This window comes from Peromyscus eremicus, chromosome 19 (assembly GCF_949786415.1).
Source record: "Peromyscus eremicus chromosome 19, PerEre_H2_v1, whole genome shotgun sequence".
Taxonomy (NCBI): Eukaryota; Metazoa; Chordata; class Mammalia; order Rodentia; family Cricetidae; genus Peromyscus; species Peromyscus eremicus.
The window spans coordinates 46,866,367-46,881,538 of NC_081435.1; the positions used below are offsets into that span (position 1 = coordinate 46,866,367).

General features: G+C 37.9%; 1 protein-coding gene across 1 annotated transcript in view; it reads left to right on the top strand.

Moving 5' to 3' along the window:
* Positions 1–15,172, top strand: part of Adamts19 (ADAM metallopeptidase with thrombospondin type 1 motif 19) — a 201,261-nt gene that overhangs the window by 122,173 nt on the left and 63,916 nt on the right. The window contains exons 14-15 of the mRNA XM_059246204.1: positions 3,101–3,228; positions 14,596–14,716. Coding sequence (XP_059102187.1) covers positions 3,101–3,228; positions 14,596–14,716 — 249 coding nt within the window. The remainder of the gene's footprint in view (positions 1–3,100; positions 3,229–14,595; positions 14,717–15,172) is intronic.

Below are 15,172 nucleotides of genomic sequence, written 5' to 3' on the forward strand. Positions count from 1 at the left end.
AATCAAAATGGGCATCAATGTATTCTTGTAAGAAATCACAGTAAAGGTAACTTATCAGGCGAGAGCCTATGACTTGAGTTTGATCTCTCCAACCCATGTTCTAGGAAGAGAGAGACTCTGAAATGCTGCTCTCCACCTTACACACACACACACACACACACACACACACACACACACACACCAAGAGTAAATAAAAATATTTAAAATAAATAAATAAATCATAATGAATGAAAGAAAGCCTGAGTTATATCATCATATTTACCATCAGTGAATTATACTATTTACATAATCAAAAGATAAGCACTTTAAAATTAAATTTATATTTAAATGATTCATGTAACAGAATGTTGTACATTTTTATATGGTGCCATCAGTATTTTTATAATATTGTGCAATGTTCAAAGAAAAGTAAACATATTTATGTCCTTAAACATTTACCATTTCTTTATGCTAAAACTGTCAACTGTTTTTCTCCTGCCCTAAAAAATGTGTAGTACATTCTGTTGTCACATAATCAGTCTGTGACAGGCAGGATACCAGAACTCCTTAGCACCCACTGGACAGATTTTCCCTATGTATCATGCCTCTGTCTTCCCAGACTCTGGTAATCGCCATTCTATGCTCAACTTCTATGAGATCAACTTTTATGTTCAAATATGAGTGAGGTCATGTGATATTTACCTTACTTGCCTGTATTATATCACATAACATGATAATCTTAAATTCCATCCATTGTGCTGAAAAATGACAGGACTTCATACTTTTAGCATTATAGAGTATATTGTACTTATCTACCCAGACATTGATACATAGTTTATTTCCATTTCTTGATGATTGATTGTAAATACTGCTACAATGATTTTGAATCTCTCTTTTCCACACTGACTTAGTTTTCTTTCACTACATGCTTAACAGTAGGCATGCTGGATCATGTGAAAGTTCATTTAATTTTTCACTAAGCATCCTTCCTACACACCTGCAACAATTTCCTTTTCTCTACATTCAGTTGAACACATGCTATCTTTTTGATAATGGTCCTTCTACCAGGGTGAGTTCATATTTTATTATGGTTTTGAATTGCATATTTTAACCACTTTTCAATATGGATCCATTGAGTTTATCAGTCTGTGTGATTGAGAAAATACACAACAATAACTATCCTTCATATCACACTAGGGAAGAAAATGAAATATATGGTTTTGTAAATCCAAATTCTTGATAATATATGTTATCTTATGATATAGTGGGTACATCTGTTATTCTTTTATGATGCATAACCATGGAAGGATATCTAGATATAGGATCTTATTGAGGTAGAGAATATTCCTTGTTATAAAGAAAAGTGATTTGTGGCTTCAGTGTTCCTGTATCTGCACCCCTCTGAAGGCTGAAGCTCTGCTGATAATCCAGGTACAATGTGCACCTTGGCGAGGACTGTCCCTTTAAATCAAGTCACCTGCTTGCCAAGTACTGGCATGCTTCAGGGATCACCTTGGTGTCACAGTCTCCGGTGTATTCTCCGGGAAGAAAGAATGGGATCAAAGATTTATGACATTTATAAAGTTAAATTATGGAGATTGTATTGACAATATGATACAAAAGGAAAAATACAGAGATATTTTTTCCTCAGACTTCTTGTTTGGAATATGAGTGGGATTGTCGCGAGGGCTAACTCCTTTCAACTTATGAATCTGAGGTGCTTCTGTCTTCAATGAAAATTCTAGAAAGAGAATTACATTTACCATTTTTGAAGTGCTGCGGTTGTAGCAGCTGCTTTTAAGTCCAAAGATCTGACACAGTAAGCAGTCCTCGAAGAAGCACACTTTACTGTGAGGTGTGAGAGCACACTGAACTGCTTTACTGTGGCTTCTAATGGCGTCTTAAAGGAAAATTTCAAAACCATGCACATTAAAGGCCATATTCCAACTCCCCAAAATTGTTCAGAGCGGCGTTCAGAAGCCACATGTGAAAACTGTTTGAAATGTTCAGTTTTGAAGGCTCATTTAACTGTCTGTCTTCTCTTTGCAAAGTGATACCCCGTTCCATGCCTCTGGCTGTTATTTGGTATTTATAGAATACCATCAGCACACGTGGAACTTTGCTGAAGACACAGAGCCGTGTCAAGGGCTGTAAACTATTTTCCATCCTATTTATACAAGTTTAATAAGCAGTAAAGCGCTGACTGGTGTCAAGCCAGGAGAGTAGTAATGTAGCGTGGAGGCTGTGCTGAAGTTTCAGACTTGATTATCTGTACTCTTGGTGTCACCAAACAGTACAGATCCTCCATAAACAGCTTCAAAGTAGAGACACGTTTTGAAAAATGATGCCACTTTTTTTGAGTCTAAGAGGCGAGTATTTGAAATCCAACCCTCCTACTTCATGCTCGGCGAGGCACGGAGGAAGAATGTGAGCAGCTCAAGGATTCCTCATCCTGAATCAATGGTTCCCACCCTGGACATCAAACGCACTGACATGGTATCTGAGTAAGCAGTGAAGGGATTGAGTCCCCCTAACACATCAGCACTTGGGCTTCGTGGTGGAAGTTCCTACACAATCACGCTTGTTGTTTCTGAAAACGCAGAATACAGAGAATCAGATGACAGTTGTTTTTCCTGCTTTAGTAATTTTCTATTCAAAAATGCATGTAAAAATTAAATGTTATTATGCTAAGATTTATAAGTGAGAGACATCGAAAGAACTTCATGTCTGGATATTAATCAGAATTTTTAAATGAGTAGAATCCTGATGTGTGATTAGAGTAAGGAAACTGTCATTGCAAAAGATATGGACAAAAATTGGGATGGACCAAATATATTTCAGGAGAAATTGTTTTGTTTTCTGTAGTTTTGTGCCAGAAAATGCACATCTGAAAATCATTTGAAACCAGATTTCTAAAGGTGGAGATTAATATGCACTGGGTGCTTCTAAAGAAAACATGGCATCTAATACAATAAACCTCTAGTATGAATCTATTTTAATGTTATATTGCTCAATTAGCATTGAATTATATTTTTACACAGTATCATTATGGAAAAAAATAGAGCTTAAGATAAAAAATATTGATGAGTCAATATTCTTGTCTTATCTATTTTGTATATAGAAAAACCATGCGCCTTGTTTTGCTCTCCTGTTGGAAAGGAACAGTCTGTTCTTCTATCAGAAAAGGTGATGGATGGAACTTCTTGTGGATACCAGGGATTAGATGTATGTGCAAATGGCAGGTGCCAGGTAAGATATTCCTGAAGCGAGACTCTACATGCTGAAGTGATACCATGGGTCCACTGGGAAGTTTCATAACACGGTGAAACGCTTTGGGTTGAGTTTCAGGAGAATTGGGTGGTTCAGACATTTCTGGGATCGTGAGTAAGACAAATTAAACTTGAAATGCCATGTCTCAACCTGTATAAGGATGAATGAGAACTGAGTGACCCACAGATCCCATTGACAGCTGAAAGAATTGGTGATTTTAAGATATAGACATAGATCTCATTCTTAAAGTTGGAACACTTACCTGTCAGAACATTCCAGAATAAAGAGTTGAACACTCCAGTTTTCCAGTTCTCTCCTATCCTGAGATAGGAGTCACAATAAATTAAAAACCATTCATACTTGTCATATTCAAATACTTACCAACATTACAGACTCAATCAATTTTCAAAGGCAGCCTCTATTTTTAATGGTGGCTTTTGTATTTAGCTTGCTCTTAAAATGTTCATTTACTGTGAGCTTGTGGGCTCTTTTACGTCAGTCTTTAGAAACAGATTTTCTGTCAAAGGAGCATGAATAGCCCAGTGGAAATATCAAAAGCTACAATGCAAATTTTCTCCTCATAACTCTGATACGGTATCAGGTTGTCTTCCCCTGGAAGATTAGTAAACAGGGAGTTCAATGTCAAGCATCTCGGTGATCACTGTGAACACGGGTAGAGGACTGTACACAAGGAAAATGCTGACTCCACAAGGACTTCTTATGGGCTGGCTTTCCTGTGTTGTCATTTTAGGGGCTGAGAAAAGAGACCTTTCTGTCCTCAGATGCACGTGTTTGTGTGTGTGTGTGTGTGTGTGTGTGTGTGTGTGTGTGCGTGTGTGTGTTCAAGCAGCTCCTGGAAATAAATGTGTCCTTAGGGGCAATATGGCTCAGTTTGTCAGTGAGTGAGTTAGTTTGTTGCAATTTTTATTCGAGGCAATTTCTGATGTGTTTTCTAGAAATGGGAGAGAAATGAGAGAATTAGCTGAGTGTAACTGTACCGAAGCCACAGCTTCTCTTAGGAAACCATGTTCTCAAATCAGTCAAACACACTAGACACACATGCAATGAAGTGATCTGCAAATTTACTTTTTAGAACAATGGCCAGTAAATTTGTTCTATATAGTTCTCTGAAAAATCACATAATGATTCCCTCGACCCTACCACTGAGAAAATACACAGTTGAACACACACAAGCTTGGCATGGATCGATGAGTGACCCAATACAGGCTATATACTTATAGTTAGAAATTGGAACCTCATACAGCTTGAGTGTTCCACAGTCTCAACGTTCTGTACTCTGCTATGATGCTGTAAAGTTTAACACTGAGCTGTGTGGTACTGTCATGCATAGCAACAGAAAATGACTGTGACTTGAAAAATGTCCACTGGTAATAGTCTTTATACATATTTTACTTTCAGAAATATATATTACAGAATTCAACTTGCAATTTCATTTCATCGTGATATATGAGTCTATCTGGCTAGTGTATTTGTAAATTGATTTATTTTAAAAAATTAATATTCCTAATTGTATGTGTCAGATAGAGTAGCCTGAACAGCTATGATTGTCACATCACAGTGCTGTATGTCCCTCATATTTTACAGAGCCTTGGGCTAGACATTAAAATTATGCCAACCAAAATTCTACACAAATGCTCCCATAAATCTGATTATTATAATTTGAGTAGAATTCTCTGAAATGGCATATGACTTCTGTCTGCATCAGAGTATATCAAGATTCAGCGTTTTTTTTAAAACTAAAATATATCATTTGGTCAAAATATGATGAAAAACATGCAGAATTTTCTGACAGCACTCTGAAAACTAGGAGTTTGACTAGCTTGCTTTGTTTTTAACATCAAATGTATGGTCACAAACCTAACTCTGGAATTCTAAATATGATGAGTACAGAGTCCCAAAAGGGGTGTCATGGAGCAGCCTGTTTTGCCCAGTAAAGTTTACGTTGCTGTAAAGATAAGGAAGGGTTTTCCTGGTCTTCCAGTGGCAAAAGTAAAAATACTGAATGATATCACAATGTTGTTTTGAACAAAAGAAACTATTATTGAAGAAAATAAATTATTGAGGAAATTGGAAGGACTTAAGTTCTGGTCCATATGTTCATGCCACTGAGCGGCTGAATTCCACTGCACAGGTGGCCTCACTTCCTAAGTGAACCAAGGGCAGGAATTCACAACCCTGGATGACTCAAGGAAGTGCGAGTTGCTAAACAAATCACTTTTACATGTTCCTAGAATTATTCTGTCCAAAGAAAGCTGAGAACAAATTAATTTACTATTTTCTATTAAATAAATATTGCCATTCACTGATACTGAGGAGATATGATTCTGTTTTCCCAAGTTGAGCATACATACACCAAGAAGAATTTAGTCTATCAATACTTCAAAAAAGCCACTGAGAGACCCTTCTCCATAGAAAAGTTTCAAAAGAGAGACTGATAACTAATACATGACAAGTGACCCTAATACATGGGGGAAATTTAAATATAAAAATTAGAATCAAATTGTGACAGGTGTTGATACTGTTATGATCTGGGAAGCAAACAGATTATAAAAAGCAGCTAAGGGGTGGATATTCAGAGACAGCAAAAGGCACATAAATGCTGCCTATGGAGGCATACCTTCCTCAAGTCAGAGTGCCCAGCAGTGTCAAAGCATACAATCCGTGGTTAGTGGAGGGCTTTGGTTAGCTAGTCAAGCTTATTTCAGAAGTGACCATCACAGGAAGTGCTTAAAATACAACATATGTGGAGGTCACCTGGCAGGAGTCAGGAACACCTTGGTGCTAAGAAAAAAAAAAAATGTGCCCTTTGTGTTTAAATGGAAAAAAATGTAGGATGGAGATTAAAGAGCATCTGGAAATAAATACTTAAACAGTGAGAGTTGAAGTCTTTGTGTTTTATAACTGGTAGTCTCAGCTGACTCACATGAACCTGAAAACAGAAGATGAATAGCTTAGGAAGGTAATGCCAGTAGCATACATATAATGGATTTTTATAAAAATTCACACCACCTTCCCTCCTCCTCAATTTTTCCTATATCCTACCAACCATTCTTCCCTCCCAGTCTCCTATGTTCCATTTAAAACTCACTGCATCCACTTATTGCTGCTAGGATGTACATGGGTGTAGGGTCATTTACTGGCCGATGGGTAGCCTCCCTAAAGCAAAGTACTTCTCCCTAGATAGAGCATCATCTATCAGTTGCTCATAGCTCTTCATCTAGTGATGGAACTTCCTGAGCATCTCTGCCACCCATGCTGGGATTTTGTCTTCCTTGATTTTATACATCCATAGCTGCCATGAGTTAGTATGTATAACTGCCCTGGCATGTCCTGAAAACACTTTTTTAAATGGAAATATCCACCTCCTCTTCTCTCATGATGGCTAAGTCTTGGGAGAATGTTGTGGGCCTATTACACCATCTACTACAGTTAAAAGAAGTGTCTCTGGTTAAGGTTGAGATATGCACAATTCTGTGGATACAAAGATAAGAACTTAGGGAGCAGTTTAGCACCCTGTCCATGTACCATAGTTACAGTAATAGGCTCTCTCCTCAGGACTATAACCCAGCCATGGAATCTTGGCCCTGTTAATGGATGACACACATAAGTTCTGTTTCCCTGGGTGGGCCTTAAAATCTAATCCGTTATACCCATAAAAACTTGCCACTATTGCACCAAAGTTTTCATTTTGCCAGACACTGGAACAATAGTTTTCAGGGTTCCCAGTTGGATACAGCTGTTGATTACTTCCCTGGTATCATGCATAGCACCTCCCAGCATCATGAAAAGCTAGAGAGGAGAAATGGCACTCCCATGCGGACACCAACTGGATTTTTAACCTGTTCTGTGATTCAAAAATGGCAATAGACTGTAATGTTTAGAGGGGCTAAGTGACACAAATCTTGGAAAGAGGTTCCTCATACCTGCCACTGGGCTTTTTTTTTTTTTTTTTTTAATTAGATAGCTATAGCATCTGGAGAGCAGTATCCCCCTGTTATAGGGTGACTCCATTTGGACTCCTCTTAGATAGGCAGAAGTGTGTGTTTTAGGAAGCTTTTCTACTGCTACTAGGTCTCTACATGGCTTTTTTGAAGGTCTTTAGTGCTGGTCTTCTCTTTCTCCATATTGTTACTCCTCAATCATGCCCTCCTTTGTCCCATCCCATTAACCTTTCTTGCCCACTGTTTTATATTCCCTGTTTATGCCCACTGAGTTTTTCTCTGTTTGTTCCCTTGCAAGCTTGTCCACTCATTGTCCCTTACTAGTTTCCTGGCCACTTCAATTTAAAAACATGTTTCTAAAGATTCCAAGCTAGTACCCTCATTTGAGAGAGAACAGGTGAAGTTTGTATATCTGGGTGTGGTTTGCCTCACTCAGAATCTTTGCAGCTCTCTTCATTTCCCTGCAACATCCATAATTTCATTTTTGTTCTTTGTAGTAAAGTGATGTTCCATTGTGTAAATGTACCACACTGTTATAGTAATATCATTCATCAGTTTATGGACTTCAGAACTGTCTTCACTTCCTGAATATTGTACATAGATCAGCACTGAACATGGATGACCAAGCGTTTCTGTAGTGGGATAGAAAATCCTTTGGATTATGCCCAAAAGTGGTGTAGTTGAATTATATGATAGAGCTATTCTAGTCTAGGAATTTCCACACTGAGTTCCGTAGTGGCTGTACATGTTTGCACTTCTACTAACAGTCAGTAAGGTTTCCCCTTCTACACATCCAAGCCAGCATTTGTTGTCATTTGTTTTTATGATCTTGGCCGTTCTGACTGGAGTAAGATGAAATCTCAAAGTAGTTTTAACTTGCATTTTCCTGATGTTGTACCTTAGCCATTTGAGAACTATTGTTTAGTTTTTCTTAGTATTTAACTTTATATTTTAAGTCCTTTATTATTCTAGACTCTACCCCACTCTTGGATATATGGCTGGTATATACAAAATTGGTCATTTCCCATTTTTCAGGCTGCCTCTTCATTTGATTGATTGTGTCATTTGCTATATAGAAACTTTTATTTCAGGAGGACCCATTTACTAATTGTTAATCTTAATACTTACGTTACCAGGGTCCTGTCCAGAAAGTCCTTACCTGTGCCTATAAATTCAAGTGTATTCCCCAGTTTCTCCTCTAACATACTAAAGCATCAGGAATTATATTGAGAGTGTTGATCCACTTACAGTTGAGTATGGTACAGAGTGAAAGACAGGACTTAATTACTTCCTTCTACATGGAGCTATCCAGTTGGACCTGAGCCATTTGTTGAAGGTTACTGTCTTCTCTTCAATGTGTATTTTTGGCCTCTGTAAAAATCAGGTATCTATAGGTGTGTGAATTATATCTGGGTAATCAGTTTTATTCCCTTGTTCAATGCATCTGTTTAATGCTAACTCCATGGTCTTTTTATTGCTATGGCTCTGTATTATAACTTGAAATCGAGGGTTGTAATACCTCACAGCAGTATTTTCATTCTTTGGGATTTGTTTGTCTATTCTAGGTCTTTCGTGTTTCCATATAAATGTTAAGGTTGTGTTTTTAAGATCTGTGAAGAATTGCATTGGGATTTTGATGGAGGTCTGTACTGAATCTATAGATTGCCTTTGGTAGCGTGACCACTGTCACAATACTGATCCTGTCAATCCATGATGCATACTTCTGGTGTGTGCCTCAATCTTTTTCCTCATAGTCCTAAACTATTCACTTTATAGGCCTTCACTTCCATGGTTAGATTTAATTCAAGATATTGTCTGAGGTATGTTGAAGGCTGCCGGTTTTCTGTATAAGTTTTCATCCTGCTGCTTTTTCTGAACATGTTTATCAACTGTAGATGTTTTAGGAGTTAGTGTAATGCTGGCTTCGTGAAAAGACTTTGGAAGCAGCCTTTCCTCTTCTATTTTATGGAACAGTCTGAGAAACATCAGCTTTAGTTCTTCCTTAAAGGTCTGCTAGAACTCTGCAATAAATCCACCTACGCCTGGGCTGGTTTGGGTTTGGAGGATTTTTATTGCAGACTCAACCTTGTTATTCATGATGGATTTATTTAAATATTTATGTCTTCCTGGATTACTTCGGCATGTCAGAAGCATTAAGAAACTCCTCAATTTCTTTATACTTTCCAGTTTTGTGGAATGGAGGTTTTGGAAGCGTGTTCTTCCCATCCTCTGGATTTCAATGGTGTTTGTCTATTGTAATATCTCCCTTTGCATCTCTAATTTTATTAATTTGAGTCTTCTTTCTTTTTTGTTAATCTGGCTAAGGTTTTGTCAAACTTGTTTATCTTTTCAAGGAACCAGATCTTCTTTTAAGTGATTGTATTTTTTTTTCATTCTTATTTCGTTAATTTCTGCTTTGATATTGATGATTTCTCGCTGTTTACTGTTTTGGGTGTTTTTTTGGATTTTATTTTTCCAAGGCCTTACAGTACATCGCTAAGTTGTTTGTTTGGTTTTGATGTAAGCACTTAGAGCAGTAAACTTTCCTCATAGGTCTGCCTTTGTTGTACCCTGTAGATTTAATTCAATATGTCACATTTTATTTTTATTTTTTCCTACTCTAGCTAAGTTTCAACTTTCTCTTTTTATTTTTTGAATAATCCATCCTGTGCCGATAAATCTCCATGACTGTATATTTTCTGTGGGTTTTTTATTACTGTTAATACTTACTTTTACTTTATTGAGGTTAAATAAGATGTAAAGAGTTATTTATTCCCCTATATTTGTTGATAGTTTATTTTTTATGTTCCACTATATGCTCTTTTGGGTTGAAGGGTCCGTGAGCTACTGAGATAAACATATATTCTCTAGTGTGTGGATGGAATGTTCTGTCTGTTTGATGCATTTGAACTATAACATCCCTTACCTCCGCCACTCTTTTGTTCACCTCCCCCCACCTCAGATGATCTGTCTTTTGGTGAATGTAGAGTGTTGGCGTTACCTCATATGAATGTGTTAGCGTTAATCTGTTGCATCACATTTAGAGGAACTTGATTCATAAAGTTTGGTGCATGAAAGTTTGTCGTGTCTTCTTCCTGGAATGTTCCTTTGTTCGGTATGAAGTAACCTACTGCTGTAGCTGGAAGTTTCTGTGTCTCACCTGGCATCTCTTCAAATTAGTTTAATTTTGAAGTCTGTTTTTGTCAGTTATTAGAACAGCAACTACTTCTTGTTTCCTGGTTACATTTTCTTAGAGAAACTTTGTCCATACTTTCACTCTAAGGTGATTTCTGTTTCTAGTAATAAATGTGGTTCTTGGTAACAGTGATGGCTCTTATTTGTTGTTTTTTTTTCTTTTATTGAAAAAGATTCTTTCTGACACCATATATCCTAATTATAGTTTCTCCTCCCTCTACTCCTCCCAGTTCCTCCCACCTCCCCTCCCCCTCCTCCTGATCCACTTCATGTCTGTCTCTCATTAGAAAAAAAAAACCAAAACAGATTTCTAGGAGATGACAACCATGAAAAAATAAAATATAGTAAGTTAAAGCCAAAGTTATCATACTGAAGTTGAACATGTTAGCCCAGCAAGAGGAAAAGAGTCCCAAGAGAAGGCACAAGAATTTAGAGACCCACTTGTTCTCACAGCCAGGAGTCCCATAAAATAGTAGGCTAAAAGCTGTAATACAGGCTGGGCAGTGGTGTCACATGCCTTTAATCCCAGCAATCGGGAGGCAGAGGCAGATGGATCTCTGTGAGTTTGAGGCCAGCCTGGACTACAGAGGGAGTTCCAGGAAAGGCGCAAAGCTACACAGAGAAACCCTGTCTCGAAAAGCCAAAAAAAAAAAAAAAAAAAAAAAGCTGTAATACATACACAGAGGATGGTACAGTCCCATGTAAGTCCTGTGCTTGCTGCTTCAGTCTCATTGAGTTCACATATGCCTTACTCAGCTGATTCAGAGGGGCTTGTTCATCCCCTCTAGCTCCTACACTTTTAACCTTCCATTTAGAATCTCTCTGCATAGTTTTTGGCTGTGGCTCTCTGCAGCTGTTCTCATCTGTTGCCAAAGGAAGCTTCTCTGATGATGACTGAATGAGCCAGTGATCTATGAATATAGCAAAATATAATTAGGAGTCATTTTATTGATATTTGTGTTTTCTTCTTCTTTTTTTTTTTTTAGACCAGTAGTGTTTGGTTTTACCCTAGGTCTCTGGGCTATCTAGTCTCTGGTTCTTGGTTACCCAAGTAGTGTTGGATGTGCATTCCTTCTCATAGAGTGGGCCTTAAGTCAAGTCAGACATTTTTTGGCCACTCCCACAAGTTCTGTGCCACTGTTGTCCTAGCGTATTTTGTAGGCAGGACAGATTGTAGATCAAAAGTTTTATGACTGGGTTGGTGTTTACATTTCCCCTCTGGTAGCTGCAAAGTTTCTTCATACACCAAAGACACTAGTACGTAGGGGAGAAGGCAACATACAGGCACCTCCAAGTTCAATGAGTTGTGCTGGTGTTGTCTTTGGCAATGGAGCCCCACTGTCAGTTTGTGGAGAGCAACCTTTTGTCTTTGCAACAGCCTGGGTTTTGGGGGGATTTCTATGGGATCCTTTGGCCAACAGCTCAATTGAATGCAACCCAGTCCAGCTACTGGGAGCCTCATTTGGTGAAAAGAGATAGCCAGTGAGACTCAGTATACCCCATTATTAGGAGAGCTCATTAGGTCTCTGAATCACGATCACCCTCATATATTTTAAGAAGTTTCCACTGCACTAGGTTTTCATATCACCCTTCAAATGCCCCTCAATTTCATCTGTATCACCCCCATTTTCGCCTTCTACTCTATCTCCCCTTCCCCTGCCCACCCAATCTTTCTGTTCCTATCCTCACTCACACTCAGTCCAACCCTAAAATCTGTTCTATGTACCCCTCCCAGGGAGATCCATGGATCCTCCTAGACCTCTCCTCTTTACCTTACCTCACTGGGTCTATGGATTATAGCTTGATTATCATTTACTTAACGGTTAATATCCAGTGATAAGTGGATACATGCTATATTTTTCTTTCTGAGTCTGGGTTACTTCACTCAGGATTTTTTTTTTCCCATTTGCCTGCAAATTTCTTGATGTCATTTTTTAAATGGCTAAGTAATACTCCATTGTGTAAATATACCACATTTTCTGTGTCCATTCTTTGCTTGAAGGGCATTTAGGTTGTTTCCAGTTCCACAATATTATGACTAAAGCCACAATGAACACAGTTGAGCAAGTGTCCTCGTGGTAGGACTGAATGTCCTTTGGGTATATTTCCCTAGAGTGGTATAGTGTGTCTTAGATCAACTCCAGATTTTTTTTTGAGGAACTGCCATATTGATTTCCACAGTGTCTGTACAAGTAGGCCACTCCCATCAGCAGTGGAGGAATGTTCCCCTTTTTCCACATCCTCACCAGCATGAGTCTTCACTTGTATTATTAATCTTAGCCATTCTGACAGGTGTAAAATGAAATCTTAAACTAGTTTTGATTTGCATTTCCCTGTTGGCTAAGGATGTTGAACATTTCTTTAAGTATTTTTCAGCCTTTGAGTTTCCTATATTGAAAATTCTCTGTTTAGATCTGTACCCCAGTTTTGAATTGGATTATTTGTTTTTTTATATCTAATTTCTTGAACTCTTTCTATAACCTGTGTCCTTTGAAAGGAGCATTGAGACCATTGACACTCGAAGTTATTATTAAAAGTTACATAAATGATTTTAGTCATTTTGTTGATTTTATAGTGTTTATTTTCTTCAGACTTTCTTTGTTTATCACTTATCTAATGTTATCTTTTCATTACCATCTCTTGGACATGCTTATTCCCTTCTTCAGTCCAAAGTATTCCTTTCAGTTTTCTCACTAGTATGGGATCTGTTGTCACACTTTTAAACTGCCTTTACCATATAACCTTTTTCTTAATCCTTTGATTATGGTCGGTAGTATGGCCATAGTAGACTGCGTTAGAGTCTGGAATCTTTAAAAACTTGGAGAATAATGGTCCAAGTCCCTTCAGTTTCTTAAAAACTCCAATGAGCACACGTTGCTACCCTGTTGAGCCTGCCTTTTTCAATGACTTAGCCTTTTGGGCAGCTTTCAAGACCCTTTCTTTGTTCTGTCCATTCAGTGTTTTGATTACTAAGTGACGTGGGGAGTTTCTTTTCTGGTCCTGTCTATTTGGTGTTCTGTGTTCCTCATCTTGATAAGCATCTCTTTCCTTAGACTGGGAATTTTCTCCTATGATTTTGTTAAAAATAGCTTCTGGGCCTGTGACAAAGTTTTTATCTTTTTTTTTTTTTTTGTACCTATGATTCTCTTAGTGTCCCATAGTTAATTCATGCTCTGTTCCTGGATATTTTTTGATTTATCATTTTCCTTGATCAAGTGATCCAATTCCTTTACCTTGTCTTCAAACCCAATATTCCCTCTTCCTCTTGATTCATTCTATTGATAATACTTTCTTCTGGGTTTTTTATTTGGCTTACTGAAATTTTCATTAAATTTTTTTTTCATTTGGGCTTTATTCATAACCCTTATCCCATTCCTAAAACGTATTTCCATATATTGAATTGTTTTCCCCCTTTTATGGAGTGTTTTTATTTTCATGGTCTTCATTCTGACATTTATTAATATCCTCTTTGCATTTATGAACATATTCATAACTGCTATTTTGAAATAATTGTCTTGTGTATCAGTTACTTTTCTGAGGGAACATTAATATTAGAGTACTAATTTTGGAGAGAGTATACCTCCTTGGATATTTGTTTTTGTGATTTTGTTGTGGGACCTAGGTACCTGAAGTTACATCATTGGTAATGTGTTTTGTTAGAGATATCTGTCCGAACTTTGGTAAAGTGGACATTTGAATCTCTATTTGCTGTTATTCAAATTTGTCAGATGTTGGACCAACTGGTTGATATTTAGCTTTCAGCCTTTGGCCCACTCAGTATTGATGTGCATCTAGAGTATCAGAAATGGTCCTAGCCCAGCTAAGGCTGGTGCAACTTCTGAGCACAGGAGCCAACCTTACATGCAATGATCAGGTTCTTGCTGAAGATTCCCAGAAATCTATGGAAGGCTCACAGGGTCAGGTGTGTGTGTGCCGGGAGGGAATGTTTTCTGGAGAAGCTCTATAGAACTCTTTAACTGGGCTCCTGGTGCAGCATTAGTAGCAGGGTAGAGGGTCACTACCTGAGGGAGGTGCATAGAACCCCGAGTCCTCAAGCAGTGTTGTGGAGATTGCTACCTGCTACCAGGGCCAGAGGAGGTGCACAGAACTGGGCATGATTCTTTACAGCCAGGGCTGCAGGCCCAGGACAGCACTTCAACTTTTGATGTATGCCCATCTTTTCTTACAGAAAGCTGGCTGTGATGGCTTATTGGGGTCTCTTGCCAGGGAAGATCATTGTGGTGTATGCAACGGCAATGGAAAATCATGCAAAGTCATTAAAGGAGACTTTAATCACACCAGAGGGGCAGGTAACTCTTCTTTATTTCTCATATTTAATAAACTGTAGTGTCTTTGTGGACAAAAATTAGACTAAATTGGATTTAGAGATCATAGTTCTCATGCTATTGAACACATTTCCAGTGATTTTTGTGATGACATACAATATGTGTGATGTGAGGCAGGAACTTGGGCATGCTTATTTCTCAATAATGAAAACATGAAGTCATGTGTTGTGCATTCTAGAAGTTAGAGCAGGAAGAAAGTAATCTAATTTGCATCAGCTTATGTTACCAGGCTTCTAAAATGCTTATTAGGCAATGAAAAGCATGTCTAACAAAAATAGTGATTTGCAACAGCTTGAAACAACCATTGAGAATATCAGTATTCAGGGTTTTACCTTTCCATTCCCTTTTTGATAATGCTTTTACTAAATTTCAAGGGGAAATTTTTTGAAAGCTGAAATCTGGAACAGTAGTATAACATGG